The sequence below is a fragment of the Ranitomeya variabilis genome, chromosome 3, assembly GCF_051348905.1.
Source record: "Ranitomeya variabilis isolate aRanVar5 chromosome 3, aRanVar5.hap1, whole genome shotgun sequence".
Classification (NCBI taxonomy): Eukaryota; Metazoa; Chordata; class Amphibia; order Anura; family Dendrobatidae; genus Ranitomeya; species Ranitomeya variabilis.
The window spans coordinates 691819170-691840060 of NC_135234.1; the positions used below are offsets into that span (position 1 = coordinate 691819170).

Here is a 20891-nt window from a genome sequence, read left to right on the forward strand (position 1 = left end):
GTGTGAGACCCCTCTGCTAGTGGCTTATTTCCTGCAGGAGTTAAAGATCTGGTAAAAAATGGAACATGCCCAATCCTCCTTTTCCCTTTACAGACAGTAATGAAAACTCCATGTTTTTAATTTTTCTGATCATTGTCCAATATTAGACCGAATGGCTGCTCATACCCGATCATTGACTGTTATCACCATGGCAGCAATCAAACGTTCATTTGTTTCATTGCATGATCTGATAAAAAAAAAATTATGTGACTTCTCCCCATGTAAATAGGGGTCAGCTGTAGACGTTTTGCACAACAAGTGGGAACTACATGATTGACTAGATTAACGACCATTTACCCCGCCCCCCCCAATGGAGTTTGTAAAAAGCGTCTTTGAAACAAGCGATGATCAGCTTTATATATCGATACTCCGTCCTCAGTATGAGCACAGATCTGAGGCAAATAGTCACCGCTGATTCCAGATCTGAGACGAATAGTCACTGCTGATCTTGGATCTGAGGCGAATAGTCACTGCTGATCTTGGATCTGAGGCGAATAGTCACCGCTGATTCCAGATCTGAGGCAAATAGTCACCGCTGATTCCAGATCTGAGGCGAATAGTCACCGCTGATTCCAGATCTGAGGCGAATAGTCACCGCTGATTCCAGATCTGAGGCGAATAGTCACCGCTGATTCCAGATCTGAGGCGAATAGTCAAAGGGCTCTTACCCATATGTGTGGAAAAAAAAAAGTTCCGATATCCGGACGGAAAAATAAAACCGATTGTAATGCACGTACAATCCGTTTTTTCACACCTAGCATCTGATTTCCATCCGACTGCAATGCAATTTTAAAAGAAAAATAAATTCTGTCACTTAAACATCGTTTTCAAAGGAAATATTTTTCAACGCGTGCGATCGTGTGTGTGTATATGTATTTATGTGTGTAAAATATATATGTGTGTGTGTGTGTGTATATATATGTGTATATATATGTGTATATATATATATATATATATATATATATATATATATATATATATATATATATATATATATATATATATATATATATATATATATATATATATATATATATATATAATGTGTGTATGTATGTCTGTCACTGATGTCTGTATATCTGTGTACGGTATATATTCTATCTACTCTATCCTGTCATTCTGTGATTATACTGTACGCGGCAGATGAGTTACCGGCTTTTCAAAGGACATGGGTGTGTATAAATCGGACAGCACTCTCATAGTTCGAGTGCTGTGCAATTTTTTTGTTTGTTTGTTTTCCTCGCACCAATTGACTTGCTTTGCCAAGTCTTGTCCGAGATATTCGGCAAATCGCAGCATGCTGCCTTTTTATTTTCCTCAGTCCGATTTCAGCTGAGAAAAAAATTGCAGATGAGGTGTCACCCACTGAATAACAATGGTCAGAGTGCAATCTGATTTTTTTTTTATTTTTTTTTTTTTTTTTTTTTTTAATCGGATTTCACTTGTCCATTTTTCTCGCAAATGAGTATGAGCCCTAATTACCACCGCTGATCAAGATCTGAGACCTAATTTCCAATGATTTGTCATATATGACTTATGCTGTAACCTGGGCTTAAATGCACATTCTGGTTCATTTCCCTGTAACATCTGCTCTCTAGCAGAGGATTTAGACATTACTGTGACTAATACTCACTACACTGCACTAATGATAAAGGTGAATGTGTATGAAGTCTGCACCTATGGTGGCGCCCTAAGACTTGGCATTGCTATAGGACTGTTCCCACGGTGAGAATAGCTGTATAGCTGTATTATGTCTTTAGTTATAGCTTTCTTTAATAAATGAATCGTATATAGATAACATATAGGAATATGCCTATATTTTCCATTTCGGCAGTATTGGCTTACAATAAATAATTCTAGTGTGCGTGTCTTTTTTTTTTTTTTTTTTTTTTTTTTTTTTTTTTTTTACACACAACGTTCATCTGATGGTTTAGACTGCAGTAATTATCTAGGAATTAGCATCAACCTCTAATTACAGCAATTTACAAGTACAGACTTTCTCTTAATGCCCCGGTCTTGTTAGCTGTGGGCTTTTTCCATGACAAGTGACGGCGCTGGCTTATCACTGCCTTTTGTATTCTGTTTTTTACTGTACGAGAAGCTAGACTGTGCTATTAATTCTGTGCAGCTGTGTTGTCGCTTGTCAGCAACAATGCCGGCTATACACCGCCTGATCCTGCCATATGCTCAGGTCTAAGAGGCTGAATACATGTCCAAGGGATCCAAATACTTGGGTGGCAAGAGCGCAGCCTCACCTGCATGTTACCCTCCGTGCTGATTGATATATGCACTATTACTGCCTGTCTGTACAGACCCTATATAACAGCCTCACTGTGTTACTAACATTTATATTCGCCCTCACATACGGTAGGAAATAGAATATTATAATATACAGTGTGTGTGTGTATATATATATATATATATATATATATATATAATTAGTATGTATATTCATTAGCACATGTATGTACATAAGTACATGTGGGGGTTGCCTGGTTGCTAGGGAACCCCCACATGTACTTATGCTGGCTAACAGATGTAAATCATTCATCTGCGGCAAGAAAAACTAAATCTCCGAGCACTAAAAATACTCGGAGGACCCCCGAGCGTGCTTGAGAAACCTCGAGTAACGAGTATATTGGCTCATCACTAATCCTGTCCTTACAGAGGGGCAAGCTTTGTATGGTGCAAGAATACATTGGAAATGGGCAGGAACAGTGCATGCTAGGAAGTGAGGGAAGTTCCATCAAATATAGGACTGGAAAAATACTGATCAAGTGGAATCGCCCACTCAGGAAAAAAAAAAAGTGGATGTTAGTGATGTGTTCTGACTCCTATGACAGATTGTGGCTTGTTTTATAATCTTAGTCTCCACTTTAGTGGTTTGCACTTGCACTTTTATCCAATTAATAAGAGGCAAGTGCTTGTTAAAACAAGCAACTGAGCAGTTTAGCTGTTAAAGGGAATCTTTTCTCGGATTACATAGCAAGAACCTGCTAACAACATGATACAGGGTCAGAGACCCCGATTTCAATGTCACTTACTAGGCTACTTGTAGCAGTTTATCACTACAGGACTAGGTGTGTCTTGCCATGTAGGACTGTGTGTGTTCATACACCTACACTGAATATTGAAATGTTGGAAGGAAAAGCCATGAAATTATGGAAATCACAGGATGGATAGACTTGTTAGTGATAGTCAACTGTTGAAAACATATAAGCAACATGTTCAAAACATCTCAATTTACTGTTGAATTTGAGCACCATATGCAGAAATCACCGCACTTGCGTTCTTTGACAGCTATCAGTGAGGTTATTAATGGTTGTCTGAGGAATGTTCTGCCACGCTGAATGCATTTGAGCACGAAAATCATCAAGATTTGCTGCGGACAGCTCCTTGTGCAATTGCTGACCAATAATGTCTCAGTTTCGATCAATGCCAGGCAATTCTGGAGACACTGCAGGCTATGGTAGGATGTTTAAGCCACAGTCGGGTGTTTAGGCCACAGTCGGGTGTTTAGGCCACAGTCGGGTGTTTAGGCCACAGTCGGGTGTTTAGGCCACAGTCGGGTGTTTAGGCCACAGTCGGGTGTTTAGGCCACAGTCGGGTGTTTAGGCCACAGTCGGGTGTTTAGGCCACAGTCGGGTGTTTAGGCCACAGTCGGGTGTTTAGGCCACAGTCGGGTGTTTAGGCCACAGTCGGATGTTTAGGCCACAGTCGGATGTTTAGGCCACAGTCGGATGTTTAGGCCACAGTCGGATGTTTAGGCCACAGTCGGATGTTTAGGCCACAGTCGGATGTTTAGGCCACAGTCGGATGTTTAGGCCACAGTCGGATGTTTAGGCCACAGTCGGATGTTTAGGCCACAGTCGGATGTTTAGGCCACAGTCGGATGTTTAGGCCACAGTCGGATGTTTAGGCCACAGTCGGATGTTTAGGCCACAGTCGGATGTTTAGGCCACAGTCGGATGTTTAGGCCACAGTCGGATGTTTAGGCCACAGTCGGATGTTTAGGCCACAGTCGGATGTTTAGGCCACAGTCGGATGTTTAGGCCACAGTCGGATGTTTAGGCCACTGTCTGCGCACAGTAGCACGAGTAACATGTTCGTGTTGAGGTACTAAAAAACGACTCCTGGGACACTTAGAGAAATGGCCATAGCACAGTTTCCATGACCAAATGAATGTAGCACCACACCATAATCCTGGTAGTAGGACTGTTATAAAGTTCCCTTATAAAGGCTAGATTGGTCTGGTGATAATGTGGACAGCGCCTTTGAAGAGGCCTTCACGAATTGGCATGAAAGTGTCCCAGAAACTGTTTTTTCATTAAAACTTCAGGCCACATAGTGCTCGAGCTACTGTGAGCAGCCTGTGCGGCCTAACTCTGTTACCATGGCCTGCAGCGTCTCAGGTCTGGTCTGTCATTCAGCACATCTGTAACATCATTGGTCGGCCATTGTACAGGGAGCTGGCAGCAGCGGATCTTGATGATTTGCCCAAGTGCAATCAGTGTGGCAAAACATTCCACCTACAACCAATAATAACCTCACTGATGGCAGGCATGTGCAGTAATTTCTGCACGTGGTGCTCATACTCCATATTGAATAAAGCAAGATGTTTTTAAAATCTATCTTATGTTTTATAAATTGGTTAATGACTTGACCGAATGCTCGTGGATGCTGACAGCCCTGTTCTCGTGTCACTAATATTCCTTCGACCATGCTCCTCTGATCCGTCCACCCTCTGAAGTTCTCTTCATTATCGCTTCTAGAGCAGAACTTGTTCACATAATCTGGAAGTGTCCGGTGACGTACAACCTGCTGTAATAAGCTGTAATCCTACAACGTCATTATTAACCTGTTCTTCCTTCCCAGCTGGTGTCACGTCCTTGTGTTGGGACCCGGTACAGAGACATTTATTTTCGGGCAGTTCTGACCATTCCGTTATCATATGGGACATCGGGGGCCGAAAAGGAACCGCACTAGAACTGCAAGGACATCAGTAAGAAACGGTTCAGCACACAGTAGGGCACATTTACTCACATTCTGTTGGAAAAATATTTTCCTGAAGTTACAGGCTCTCTAAACATCTGCATTGCAGGCTTTGTTGGTTTTCTTGTCTGATATTGTCATGCTGCGCTGTTCAGGTTTCTCAGGATGCGTCTACACTACACGTTCCTAGCAATGCTAAACTCAAGATAATCTTGCAGTGTAAACAAACAGCCGAGGAGTAAAACACCTGTTTGTTGGGTGAAATGATTTTTAAGCTTGCTTAAAATGATCGTTCTCGGAAGCACACTGCAGAGAATAATGGCAGCCTATGTGCGCTGAGAGATCTATTGCAGATCTGCTACAGGCCGCTCAGTGCGTATCATTTAGCATGGTCTGCCTGTGTGAACCGGCTTTTAAACTACTGTCGATTTTGCAAATATTTAAAGGGGTTTTCCCACGAACAAAGTTCATTTTAATCAATAGATCTTGGAATAATAAGTTCCACAATTGAATGTGTTTAAATAAAATGTTCCTGTGCTGAAATAATCTTATAAATGTGCCCCTGCTGTGTACTGTGTAATGTCTGTGTCTGACCGTACAGGGACATGTGTGATCATACCACAGCTCCTGGGCAGGGAGGAAGCAAAACAGAATATACAGACAGGACAGCACGGGATCATAGCTGATTATTTTTGTGAGCTAAAACCTTTCCATGCCGGTTTTTAAAAGAATGTTTTACCTCCAAAGAATTATTTTTGATCCTGTGCTGTCCTGTCTGTATACTCTCTTTTGCATCCTCCCTGCCCAGGAGCTGCGGTATGATCAGACTATGTTCCTGTACGGTCAGACACAGACATTACACAGTACACAGCAGGGGCGCATTTATAAGATTATCTCAGCACAGGAACATTTTATTTAAACACATTCAATTGTGGAACTTATTATTCCAAGATCTATTGATTAAAATAAACTCTCTTGTGGGAAAACCCCGTTTAAGATTGGCGGTCCTTTAGTGTCCTTGGTCAATTCATTTAAATGGACCCTTACACATGGGAGACACGCAGATACACAAATAGCCATAATAGGAAGCGATTGTTAGAAATTGACTTTGTCGAAATCATGTTTTTGTGTTGCATTTAGTTTTTTTCTTTTAATTTTGGCAACATTTTATTCATATCACAATCTTCATAGAAAAACAACAAAATTAGTAATCTTATTTTTGCACTAGGCATTTTTTTTTTTTTTAAGACCCAAACATCCTGTCCTTTCAGAAAGAGGCAGGATTACAATATCAAGTACCATACTACCTCTATACAACTGCTAACACAGTATCAACCAATTACATTAGGTGATGTCACGGCTCCCCTGCTCCCCCTCCCTTCACAATGACCTCTGCACTCACTCATTAGACACGTCAGTACAAAAGTTGTGTTTTAACTATTGCAGCTAATGTACACGTATTATTTCCTGAAACAAGAGGAAGTTGGAGCCTAAATAAGCTTCAGTGCCCAGTATGAAAACAGCAATTTATTTATTTTAAATACAGATGAAGCCATGTTTAAAAAAAATAAATAAATAAAAAATTGACCATAGGTAATTTTCTGATGACGGGTTCCCTTTTAAGCCTGCATGTATTTTTTATTTTTTTTTTTGCCCCCCAGTGGAAGGACATGTTTCCCACCTTTTTTCACAAGAGATTTGCATCGGTGATTAATGTTTGGCAGCTGGGGAGCCACTGATCATGGGAACAAGAGGTGCGACTCCCTTGTGATCTGTAACGGTCCTTAGGGATCAAGTATTTGGCCTGTTGTGGATAGGTGGTACATGTCTCTCCCCTCTAATAACCCCTGTAGTCACACTCCTATGCAAGATACTAGACGTGCATTGTATGAAAGGTGCCACAGCAGCGCACATGAAGCCTGGGAATCTACAGGAGTATACAGCTTTATATTTTCCGCTTTCTACGTATTTCTTTTCAGTGCTGTCACTTAGATCTTACAGTGTAATCTGTATATATGCGTCAGTCACGATTTACTGTCGGGCCCATGACAACGGTTGCTGCTGTTTTTCTTTCTCTGTGATGTGTATTAGTTCTGCGTCCAATGATGAGTGAGGTTTTTTTTTTTGTTTGTTCACAATCCCATGGAGGATCTCGATTGCACCCGAGGAGGCCGTCTGATGGCCGTCGCCTAGAAACGGGTTGTGGACTCGTGAGACATTACAACCGCTTCTGGAAAGAAATCTCTGCCGAGGAATGATTTCATACCTAAGTGTTTGGGCGTTTTTTGTTTTTTTTTAATATCCTGGGAGAATTCTTCATTTATTTCACACGACCACTGGCTTTTCCACCGGAGACGCACTTCTGCTTCAATGTCTCCAGCCCTTGTGGTAGGGCTGAGCAGAAGTATCCGTGAGCTGCGCTGTCCTGGAAGGGGCCATAAAGCAATCACATGATTAGGAATCACCGTATTTAAAGGGGGGAAAACAGGCACAGAACATAGGGAACCCGTGGAATGATTAAAGGCAGCCTGGTGACTTGTTTTTATTTTACCCCAAGTCAGTAAAACTTCCATTTTGAAGCAGAAGCCATTGTGGATCGATTTCACTGGCTTTGGTGAAAATGAACATGACAACTGGTGCACTGGAGAGGAACAGCGAGACCACCCTTTAAGAATGGAATAATTTTACTGGTGGCCACAGACAATTCCTCTCGGCAAATTTTTTTGGAAAAGGGAGTGGTTTTGCTATCGTCCTTCTCACTATTGGTAGCATTAGGCACTACCTGCAGCCCATTGGCGGTGCACAGGTCGTCCAGCTCCTCCAGGGTGGCACATCCATACGTGTGATCACAAGAAGGTTTGCCTTGTCTACTGGTGTGTGTTTCACAGTTTGTCCAGAAACAAAGGACCCGATTTAATCAAGAACTTTGTTGTTCACGCCGGCCTTGATGAGGGGATGTCCAGGAGTCTGACACTGCGTGCACCTCGCCACAAATCCTGCTCCAGCCACTATTGGAGTAAGATTTGTGGCATAACGCGCGCCACCACTTGTCCCACCACACATTTTTTTGAAGCTGGGAGAAACTGGCGTAAAGCCTCCAAAAGTCAGAGCTGCACCTACATTTTCTAGCTTTTCAAAGTTTTTACTCCAGAATTTTGGTGTGAAAACTGTGATGTATGCGGCTCAAAGACCGTCGCAAAGCACCGTTCATCTGGACTGGCATTCACCAGTGATCACCAGAATTGGCAGCTCTGCCATTGGTGCCCTGTTCTCCTCACAGATAAGGGCAGGTTCATACTAAGCACAGATGTGAAAGAGGCTGGAGATGCCGCAGAGAACAGGGAGATGCCAGCAACATCATTCAAGGTGACCATTTTGGTGTTGGGAATTCTCTGGGGAGGCATAATCTTGGTGGGTCGTACAACTGTCCATGTGATAGGCAGCGGCACATTAACTGCTATCAGCTACCCAGATAAAATCCTCAGTCACCGACAGACCGTACAATGGTGCATTTAGCCCTGGGTTCCTCCTGCTGCAGGGTAACGCCAAGATTTAGGCAGTTCCTGGATGATGAAGACCTTGATGCCACTGACCAACTCGCTTTCCCCAAACCTAAGTCCAATTGTGAACCTCTGGGACATTATCTGTCAGTGCTTTGGACAGTGCTAAGAGTGCTATAGAATCGAGGAGCACGTCAGGTTTGGGAGGACCTCCCCTCACAAGATGTCACCTTCTGTCTGAGCAGGAGCATGACTAGACTTGGTCTGGAGTGCATATAGCCATGTGGGGGCTGTAAACATTACGGAGTAACATTACAAAATATTGGGATGAAATTCACACGTATTGGATCAGTCTGTGATTTATTATTTTTTTTATTTTTTTTTTTAATTCAACCATCAGTTGGTTAATTAATTGGGTTTTCATTGTCCATTACTGCAATTTTTATCCGTAAAGATTTTCAACTAGAATCTTAGTTATCAAGATAAGATGTGCACTTTAAGTATTCCGTTACATTTTTCTTTTTATTTTAATTGTTCTTTTTGAGCTACCCACACAACTTGGGAAATCAAGTTTTAATCCCCCTTGTGCTTGCGCCCACAAGTGAGCTGAAGGCATTTTCCTTGTGCTCTTTCCTGGGCTCGCTGCACTGAACCCTCTGAATCCTTAGATCTAGATTAGTTCTATTCTGCAATGGAGGGCGATTATATAAATATTAGCACCCTTTGTCCTGCAATATGTAATTGTGTCATTCCAGTAAATGTATTTTTGTCTTTCAGTGACAAGATCCAGTCCATCGCCTACGCACACCATTCCCGGCAGCTCATTTCCTGCAGTGCTGATGGGGGGATTGTAGTCTGGAACATGGATGTTGAGAGACAGGAGGTTGGTTTTATAGGTTTACATGTTTGCTTAATTGTGGTCTGATTCTTATGAGGCAACGCTCTCTCCATAAATGATAATTGATTAAATAAATACACTCAGCAATGACATTGTAACCTCAAGAAGGAAACATTGTGGACTTATGGAAATCGCAGGATGGATAGATATGTTAATGATTTGCAAATGATGGGAAAATGAAAACTATTTTGAAAAGTCTCAATTTATTCAGTATTGATGATGATCGCATAAATACACGCACTCACATGTTTAACTGCTATCAATAAGGATATTAATGGTTGTATGAAGAATGTTCTGCCACGTTGAATTCACTTGGGCTTGTAAATCATCAAGATCCATTCCTGGCAGCTACCTTTTACATTTGCCGACCAATGATGTCTTTGGTGTGCTCGCTGAAAGACAAGTGTGGAGTTGCTGCTGGCCATGGTAGCTTGTTTATGCCATTCACAATAGTAAACGCAGCGTGCCGCATGGCATTGTTGTGTTGAAAAATGGCTGCTGAAACACAGGAGAAATAGCTGTACCACTGGTCCTACCACCAAGTCTACACTACATCGAGCTGTTAGTGTATGTCAAATGAAGAAGAGTACAGGAGTTCGGATACTGTATATTATGCCACCCCACACCATAATTGTGAGAATAGAATCGATTTGACATTCTCTGAGGCCGGTTTCTGATGTTGCCCACATCTTCTCATCAGATTCGAAGAATAGCATGTAGTTATCCATTAACTGTAAGGCGTCAATGTCTACACAACCCATCAGAAGGCGTTTGCATGACATTGGGCTACGAGCCACACGTCTGACTACAGATCTTCCATTGACCTCACATGACCGCTCTCAAAGGACATCATGGCAATGGAGGTCTGTCCGCTTCAGTGATAAGTCCTGCTTATGTCTTGGATGCAAGAGATTGAGCTAGAAACCATGTGCACAACGCAATTGAGAGACCTTCACAAGAGAACGAGAAAGAGTCCCCGGAGCTATGGACTATGCCAGGTTGCATATTACTCTTGCTACTGTGAGCAACCTGTGTGGCCGGCACGTTCCATCATGGCATGCAGAGTCTCCGGACTTGTCGACCATTGAGCATATCATCTGCACTAAGTGTGAGTCAGTCTGACATCGACATTTAACACGTGCCTGCAGAGGGGTGCGTTGTCCCACGCTCCCATTGGTGCACCAGTGACATGAGTACGGGGCACTCATGGGTAGTCTTGGTAGCCAGGCGTCTTCTGATGACCCCTGTGCCTGTCGTCATGATCCTCCTGTGAAAACCAAATAGTGATTTTATTTTTAGCTATACGTAGCAGTTCTGCTGCACTCCTATGTATGATTGCAGCAAAAAATTAAGACATTTTTTTTTAAATTATATATGTAAAAAAAAGTTCAAATCACCCCGCTTTTGTCCCTTTTTTAATTATTAAAAAAAATACACATTTTGTATCACGGTGTTCGTAAAAGTCTTTTGAATAAGAAAGCAATTATTTTGTATATATTTTAATATTTGTTTAAAATCGGAACCTTAATTTATCAAAGCCATCCCCTAATTCTCGTCTGGTGCTCCCCTGTGAGCTGACGGGCTGCACATCTCATTGCCGACTGGATCTGTTCCGTGTGAATACAGAATGATAATGGAGGATTATTATGTGTCATTATCCTCAATCACAAATTTATATAACAATGAACTGGAGATATTGTCTGTACATAGTGATTCATGTATATAGTGCCAAGTGCTGCTCATATAAGAGGGTGGTGGCCCACCAGAGGATTCTCCTGCTCTCCTGTGGGCCAGTCCAAGCCTGGTTACTAGGATCTGGCCTCTTGGATACATACAACTTCTTGAGATATCCATTGATTGGTTACAGAAGAATCATCAGTTCACCAAAGATGATCTTTAGAAAATGAAATTGTAAAGCTGCATTTACACGCTGCCGGAGAGGTATGTCCACTAGCTGGGACAATCAAGAGAACAATTTCAAAGGTATCTCCTATGGGGTACATCAAACTCATGCACTCAGTAGGTGCCGGACGTGGGCATGGCGGTCTGCTGCTCCATGGGATGCAAGCCTTAAATGTCAACTAATTTATCTGTGTATGATTACTGGTTTATGGCTGATGATGATGCGTTTAGAATAGATAAAATGCAGCCTTGTATACCAACAGCAGATCACAATATTAACTCCTTAAGAACCGAGCTACTTTTGTAGGTTAACGACCTGACCTCATTTTTACATTCTGACCACTGTCACTTTACGAGGTAATAACTCTGGAACGCTTCAACGGATCCCGCTGATTCTGAGACCGTTTTTTCGTGACATATTGTACTTCATGATATTAGTAAAATTTATTTGATATGACTTGCGTTTATTTGTGAAAATATCGGAAATTTGTTGAAATATTTAGAAAATGTCATAATTTTCACGTTTAATTCTTATGCCCTTAAACCAAAGAGTTATGTCTCACAAAATGGTTGTTAAATAGTAATTACCACATCTCTACTTTACATCAGCACTATTTTTGAAACATAAACCTTATAACTTTCTAAATAAAAAACAAATTAGGAGCTGATCAGCAACTTCTCATTTTTCCAACAAAATTTACAAAACACTTTTTGGGGACCACATCACATTTGACTTTAGGGGGCCTTATGACAGAAAATAGTCCAAATTGATACCATTCTAAAAACTTTACTCCTCAAAATCACATTCAAGAAGTTTATTAACCTTTCACGTGCTTCACAGTAGTTAATGCAGTGTGGAAGGAAAAATTGAACCTTTTACTTATTTGTGAATTTTTTTTTTTTTTTTACTATAGCTCCAAATTTTTGTTTTTCACAAGGGCAACAGGAGAAATTTCTCCTGAGTAAGCCGATACCCCATATATGGGGGAAAACTACTGTTCGGGTGCATGACAGGGCTCGGACGGGAAGGAGCACAGTTTGACACTTTCAATTCAAAAATGGCTGGAATTGAGAGTGGACGCCATGTTGCATTTGGAGAGCTCCTGATGTACCTAAACAGTGGAAACCCCCCACAAGTGACACCATTTTAGAAACTAGACCCGTTAAGGAACTTATCTAGATGTATGGTGAGCACCTTGAACTCCCAAGGTGCTTCACCGAAGTTTATAATGTAGAGCCGTGAAAATAAAATCATCAAGTTTTTCCAATAAAAATGTTTTTGGCCCCATATTTTGCATTTTCACAAGTGTAATAAGAGAAATAGCACCATACAATATATATATTTTTTATGTGTCTGTGTAATTTCTACTGAGTACGCCGTTACTCCATATGTGGTCAAAAACTAATTTTGAGGTACAATGCAAAGCTCGGAAGGTAAGGAGTGCCATATTAGAGTTCAGATTTTGCTGAACTGGTTTGAGGGGGCCATGTCACATTGGCAGAGCCCCTGAGGTGCCAGAACAACAGAAACCCCCATAAGTGACATCGTTTTACAAACTACAACGCTCAGTGAATTCGTTTAGGTGTGCAGTGAGCATGGTGATACCACATGTGCGTCACAGAATTTTATACCATTGGGCATTTACGAAAGAATCATTACATTTTTATCACTTGTTTTTTGCAGAACTAGTTGACGTTTTTATTGGTACCATTTTTGGGCATTTTTTTTATCGCTTTCTATTCCGATTTTTGTGAAGCAGACTGAACAAAAACCAGAAATTCAGGAATGTTTTTTTTTTTTCCAAGCTTTTTTGCATGTGGTAAAATTGCTAGGCAGCATTATTCTTCGGGTCAGTGTGACCAGTGATACCATATTTATGTAATTTTTTTTTATGTCTTGGTGCATTTACACAATAAAAATGTTCATAGAAAAAAATAATCATTTTTACATCACTATAGTTCCGCTGATGGAGCTGAATGACTGCTTGTTTTTTTTTTTGCGGGACAAGATGACGTTCTCAGTGATGCAATTTTTATGTACATTCAACTTTTTTATAGCATTCTATTCCACTTTTTTCCAGCGTTATGATGAAAAAGCATAGTTTGCCCCTTTTTTTTTTTTTTTTTTTTACCCAACGTTTACTGAAGGGGTTAACTAGTTAACTTTTTTTTAATATAAATGTATATTTAGTATAAATAAATACATACAATAAAATAAAGTATATACATTTTTAGTTTTTTCTTTTTTTTTTTTAAAATCTTTATAGCTTAGTGCCTCTATGGGACTTTAACTCTTTCCACATTGATTACCGGTATGATGCATTGCAATGCATTACCTGTACAGAAGCTTCTTAGACCATGCTTTGGCCATGGCCTAAGGAGCTTTCCGTAGCTTGGTGATTTGGGGGTCATCATGACGATGATCGGGCCCCTGTGATGTCCTGGTGTTGGTAAATATGGCTGCCTTTTGTTTCTCTGATGTTTTTTGATTGTCTTTTTTGGCAAGTTGTTTTTAGAATAGAGAAAAAGTAATTTGCAAAAAGTCCACGTTGATGGTGCTCCTGAATCCTTATGTGCACTGGACACTATATTGTACTGTGGCCTCCGTTCTCCATTCTGGGGCGAATGTCTGAAAGCTACAATTGCAGGACAAATACACCTCACAGAGGTATAATGTGAAATGTAACTCCCCTGTGACCTCGGTGATCGGGCAGGAAGTAGCTAGCTTCTCCTTTTACTTGCGATTTGATGAAATTGGTCGACCTGGCCGTGTAAGACACATCTGCATAAAGCTAAGAGATTACAAGAAACCATTGAATCCATGGTAGACCTGTGTTGTCTGAGACGGTCCATCCTGCTTTGTCTCTTCTCCAGACTCCGGAATGGTTGGACAGTGACTCTTGTCAGAAGTGTGACCAGCCTTTCTTCTGGAACTTCAAACAGATGTGGGACAGCAAGAAGATCGGTCTCCGACAGGTGCGTATAACCTCTTCTAAGTGAAGCTAAAGATCAGCCCCAAGTATGAGATCGGGAGCTGTCCTCTCTATATAATATATAATATTATAATGGGGGTAAGGGTGCACACAGAAGACGACTCGAGGACTGATGAAGTTCAGCTTAAATCTGAAACTCTTCTCGAATGGGATTTTTCTGTTTCTGAGCACTCCGATTAAGCTGACCTTGCAAATTAAATTAATGTTGGCTGAAAATGTTGAGTTTGGGGGCGGAATGGCTGACCATCTACTGTGTAGAGGAGTCTCCAATAATGTCAAGGAAGAGAAAGATTAGGTTTCTACATGAATAATGTTTTTGTTCCTTGGCAGCAGATTATACCCCTCTACCCATATAAAACACAAAGTAGGGTGTGCATGGGAAAGAAGTTTATACTTCAGTGTTGCGTCATAGAACATTAGATCTGTGGGTGTGCGACAATCGTCTCCTTCGCCGATTTTAGTAGATTTCAGTCCCCACTTGTGGCTGGATGTAAGCCATGTCCTGAGCACAACAGCACGGCCGTCACGCTGTTTAGTGGCCGCTCCCGAATGCTGCACATCAACTCCTACACATTTACACCGAGCCACTGCCGGAGCTGGTGAGGGAACCGGATGTTGGCCCCCACTGATCTGATATTCATGACCTGTCCTGTGGATAGCTCATCAGTATCCTTGTCATGGAAAATCCCTTTAATGGGGAGGGACGGCTTGGCCAAACATGAGACAAGTATGTAATGTGCTTATTCAACTTTAGAAGTCTGTTTTGCATCTGACGTCCATTGTGACAGCTTATATCTTTTGATTTCACTACTTAAACGGGTGTTACCATCTCCAAGATCCTATACCAATATGTAGTAGGTGTGTAATAATATTAGCAAATACCTCCAATTAGAAATGTAGTATAGTTCTTCTGATTCGCTATGTCTTTCCTCATGCGCAGGCATTGCAGGACCTTGGGCATCCATGGTTACTTATACTCCTCAAGTGACAGCTAGTTTCTAGTGGTCGTAACCATGATTACCTAAGGACCTGCAATGCCTGCACATGAGGAAAGAGACATGGCAAATCAGAAGAACTATACTACATTTCTAATGGGCGTTATTTGCTCATATTATTATTACATCTACTACATATTGGGATAGGATCTTGGACATTGGAATACCCTTTCAACTCTGAAGCCAACACAACTTGTACCCATGTGTAATATGAAGTGTCTTTACAACCTCTTCTCTTAATCACCTGCATTGCTGACTCTCTAATTAGTGTGTGACCAGAAGGGAATTGTTGTGCACGTTCATATTGTATAATGGATCTTATTACATAACTAGAGGTACACGTTAATACAGATTGTCTCGGGTGTATACAAAGATCCATCCAAGGTTTAGAGCTGGTAACATTGATGACCCCACTGACCATCTGTACAGTGCGGTCTGTTCACATCTGTGCATGTGGGGAAGTGCTCATTGCAGGGGCTTCAGGGGCTCAAAGGAGAGGAAACCACTGGAATCTGCGACTGGCAATGTCAAGCATATAAACGTACAAGCTCTGAAGAACATGGCAGCTGTATCCCCTCGCACTGTACAGTACATGGTCTTTTGCTGTGATGCCGGCTGCATGTTAATTCATAGGTCCTGGTTATAACCAGGAGAACACAGCAGCACCGATGTGTGCGATCAATGACATCCGGCCCACACATAGATACTTACACAATGCAGGTACTCATGAATTGGACAGTTTGTGCTCCACCAGCCACGAAAAGGCGTTCTTATAACCTGTCCCCCCTTAGCCCGGGGAGAGGAAGGCAGCATTCATACATCTGTGTGTTACCATCTGGTACAAATTGACTTATTGTTTTTCTCAAGTGTCATCCATGTTGGATCATGTTTTTATTATTTGTTATTTTACCCTGCAGCAGATATTCATTTTTTTGTATCCATTGTCTCCTATCAATATATCAATTACAAAGTGATCAGACTGACGCACAGAAGACATACCGTACATTGTACTTCAGAGCCTCACCTGTTTTACACTGATCCCCGTAGACTTGGCCAAGTCTGATCCGCAAAACGGGTGAGAATAGGGCGTTCTGAGCCTCGCCAATCTGAGACACTGATCCAGGCTTACAGTAATACTGATGAGTGTAGGGCTCCATAGAGCGCCATGGTCCGAGAAGCACGAACACGTCACACGGATGTGTGAATTCAGACTAACTGCCGGGTGACTGCAGCGCTATCCAGGACTCCTGTATACACCGTGGTAATGTCACGGGTGATGTATACAGTGGCACACATTAAAGCCTTCTCTCAGGGTATATTTTGGGAACACTCTTTGTGTACCTCATACAGAAGGAAAAAAAATACAGCGTGAAGGGAACCTTTTCTGTAGAGAAACTAAGAATTGGACCGTGATGGTTGTTCTCTCCACTGCGATGGCATCCATATTCACACCCCATGATATGCAGTTTGCAGTCTGATTCAAGTTTCAGATTCTTCTATTGTGGGAGTGTCCAGTAATACAGCCATTATGTGAAATCTGTGTGTCCGGTCTTCACTGCTCATAGATCATCACTGCTTCTATCCAGCACTTATTTCCTCGTCACATGCTTTCCTCCTTTTCAATAGCCTCTGCCTTCTCTGATTCTGTACATGCATTCTCCTCTCTCCACAGACTTATCCCTGCAGCTATCTCTAAGGCGTCTTTCACACGTCAGTGTTATTAGCGGCAGCAGGTGTAGGATGATGGGAGTAGTAGTCCCATCAGCCGCCTGCTCTCGCTGTTATCAGTTGAATATAACTCGACATTCTCCCCTGCACACACTGATTGCAGCACGAGCTGGGGAGAATGATGAGATCGGTGCCGGGGAACAGCTCTAACCGTACTGCTGCTTCCCAGGCACGGTACGTGTGGTACTGATGCGGCACACAGTTGCATTACGTATGACACACATGTACACATGGACACTGATATCTCTGGTACTGTTTTTCCAGTACTGGAAATATCAAGACATATGAAAGGGGCCTAACACTGAGAGAACAATATACAATGCTTGTTCTTGCCAGATCCATGTCATAGCCACGGCTCTCCAAGGAGGGAGCAAGATGGTGAATATGACACTGTATTGATGCCTGTGTAGCGTTCTACGTAGTAGTGAAATCAACAAGAGCAGAACTTCCGATAATCATGTTTCTGCCTATGGGTAAAAAAAAAGGTAGAGAATAATTTTTTTTATTTTTTTTACACATGAGGCGTTCTGGAGATTTCCTATCTCTTCCCTTTATTCTTTTGGACATCCTGAGCATGTTGACAACAATAAATATCTTTGGTTGAAATGCGCCTTTATTCATCATCTGTTCATTTACTGTAGATTATAAAAGTTATATTGGTGAAGATCCAACTGCTGCACGCCATTCCTAAGGCTACATTCACACATCAGGTTTTTTTGCATCAGGTACAATCCGGCCAATGTTGGAAAAAAATGGATCTGGCGCAGATTGTGAAAAACTGATGCGACGGATCCGTTTTTTCGACGGATCCAACTAGCATATCTAGATAATTGGATAAAAAAAAAATTTGGAGCATGCTCAGTTTAAAAAAAACGGAATCCGTCATTTTCTGGAACCGGCACCTTCCGGCTCCCATAGGCTTCCATTCTAGCAAACAGCCGGCGCTTCTGGCTTTTTCGCCGGAGACAAAAAACGTTGCTATGGACGTTTTTCCAGAAACCGGAAACGGCAGATTTGCCGGATCTGACGAAACGCAAGGTCATCCGGCGCAATCTGGCACTAATACAAGTCTATGGGGAAAAAACAGATCCGGCGGCAACATTCGCCGGATCCGTTTTTTTTTTTTAAATTAGCCGGATTGAGCCTGACAGCGAAAACCTGATGTGTGAAAGTAGCCTAACAATGGACAACCCAGTTCCTTGTTCCTCCAGCTTTACAATCCCAGCCCAAAAAAGTTTGAATGGAGGTGGGGGTCATAAAGGACTGAGTGAACTGGGATGAGCTGCCGTCCCAGACACTGCCTTAGACCACGTTCACATTCAGTATTTGTATTACTCCTGGTTTTGGCTTACAAATACTGATGTAAAATACTGACCGTGTGAACGTGGCCATAAGATGAGTGATGTCTCTTTATTTTCACATCTCCTAACCCTCCTTAGGAGTTACAGACTTTTTGTAGCATTACTGATGATGCTACAGTAATTAGTAAGAAGCCTTCGAGGGACCGCTGCAGCCCACAGAACTGCATGAAACGCCATGTATTTCTGGACTGCAGCAGTTACTTGATGGTTAAAATCAAGCGGTAGCGCAACAAAATGTCTGTTTAGTGATAGCCTAAATATACAGCAGAGTACTGAGATGATGAAACGTGGGCTCTCGCTGGGCAAGAAGACCACTGCTCCTCTGCGACTACTGATATGTCAGGTTTATAAAGCTCCTCTTTTGTTATTTCAGCATCACTGCAGAAAATGTGGAAAAGCTGTATGCGGAAAATGCAGCTCCAAGAGGTCCACGATTCCCCTCATGGGCTTTGAGTTTGATGTACGTGTGTGTGATGGCTGTTACGAGTCCATCACCGATGAACAGTGAGTGCACGCTCAAATATTTCTGAATGTAGAATAAAACGTTACAAAGAAAAGGACATTTCTATATTACCTTTCAATTTTATCTTGTATACCTGTGTGTATAAATTATAGATTTATGGAGTATACAAAAAGTTACAACGTTAAAATCACAAGGTGCCTCACAGCAAAGTACATACAAGAAGCCCCAACAAAACCTATACAGCGGCGTGTTAAAAAGGAAAAAAAGGGACAAATGAGAATTAACCCGTCCAACTGTAACACCCCATATACACATCTGTGAGTCGTTGTGTATAAACAGTGTGAAGTCTTCATGAAAATAGATGTAGTACTTTGCTGTTAATAGCTGCTGCTGTAAATGTAGGTCAGGTCCCATGTCCCACCCCGATGCATGTTTCACCTGCTTCCTCCGGGGCATGTCGGGGAGGGGGATTGCGCGTTTCACCTGCTTCCTCAGGGGGCATGTCGGGGAGGGGGAATGTGCGTTTCACCTGCTTCCTCAGGGGCATGTCGGGGAGGGGGATTGCGCGTTTCACCTGCTTCCTCGGGGGCATGTCGGGGAGGGGGATTGCGCGTTTCACCTGCTTCCTCGGGGGCATGTCGGGGAGGGGGAATGTGCGTTTCACCTGCTTCCTCAGGGGGCATGTTGGGGAGGGGGATTGCGCGTTTCACCTGCTTCCTCGGGGGCATGTCGGGGAGGGGGATTGCGCGTTTCACCTGCTTCCTCAGGGGGCATGTCGGGGAGGGGGATTGCGCGTTTCACCTGCTTCCTCAGGGGCATGTCGGGGAAGGGGGATTGCGCATTTCACCTGCTTCCTCAGGGGGCATGTCGGGGAGGAGAACATTTGTATGGTTAAATACTAGCAGCCATCCAATAAAACAAGTTAAGACATGTCATGTGATGTGTAGGCAACAATGATCAAATAAATTAAAGGTGCGAAACGCATGTATGGCACATGACTCCTCTGTCACCCCAGACTGGAAAGTGCGGTTTCCAGTTTCGGTCACTGGAACGCAATCCCGCAGTGCCAATCCTAAGTATGAGTGCCATGAACTCAGAAGTCAGTGGGGAAAGCCGATAGCACATGCGCATCACAAGGTGCACTAGTATAGGACAAAAATAGGATATTTAGAGGGCTAGCAACAATATGCTGCCGTGTATGTGTATACACATTAATAAAATCTACATTGTTGCCTCCACATCACATGTCTTATCTTGATTTATTGGATGGCCCCTCCCCAACATGCCCCCAGAGGAAGCAGGTGAAACAAGTCAAGGTGGGGGGGTCATGAGACCTGACCTACATTTACAGCAGTAGCTATTAACAGCCATGTATTACATCTATTTTCATGATTATCATGATGACTTCACACTGTTTATACCCAATGACTCACTAGTTACACAGATGTGTATATGGGATGTAACAGTTGGACTGGTGAATTCTCATTTGTCCCTTTTTTTCCCCCCTTTTTAACACGCAGCTGTATATGTTTTGTCGGGGCTTATTGAATGTCCTTTGCTGTGAGGCACCTTGTGGTTTTAATATTGTAACTTTTAGTATACTCCATAAAAATGAATTTTCACCCCCTCACTTCTCTGTCCTAGGTCATGTCTACCAGATTTATCTAGGCATTTGTTAGTATTGCTGTTTGGAGAAAAAAAAAAAGCCTGAAGAATGAAGCCTCTGCTCACACTTTACTGTCTCACATGTGCTTTTAGCTTTTTTTCTTGTGTCTCTTCTCAGGCGTGCACCGACTGCGACTTTCCATAACAGTAAGCACAATATAGTCCATGTACATTTTGACCCCACGAGAGTCTGGTTGTTGACTTCAGGAACAGACAAGGTCATTAAGGTTAGTAATGAGGCCGGATTATGACGGCTGTTTACACAGGCTCGCACACGTAGCATACCTGCGTGTTGTCTGGGCCCCTGTTCAGTCTTTGCATGTAAGGCTGTATTAAGGTCTGTTCACACTGGCTT

General features: G+C 42.3%; 1 protein-coding gene across 2 annotated transcripts in view; it reads left to right on the forward strand.

Annotated features, from left to right (window-relative positions):
• The window catches only part of WDFY2 (WD repeat and FYVE domain containing 2), a 66635-nt gene that overhangs the window by 38030 nt on the left and 7714 nt on the right, over nucleotides 1-20891 (forward strand). For both annotated transcript variants that reach the window (XM_077298125.1, XM_077298126.1), the window contains 5 exons: nucleotides 4915-5041; nucleotides 9309-9414; nucleotides 14206-14307; nucleotides 18782-18912; nucleotides 20655-20763. In XM_077298125.1, the coding sequence (XP_077154240.1) occupies nucleotides 4915-5041; nucleotides 9309-9414; nucleotides 14206-14307; nucleotides 18782-18912; nucleotides 20655-20763 (575 nt within the window). The remainder of the gene's footprint in view (nucleotides 1-4914; nucleotides 5042-9308; nucleotides 9415-14205; nucleotides 14308-18781; nucleotides 18913-20654; nucleotides 20764-20891) is intronic.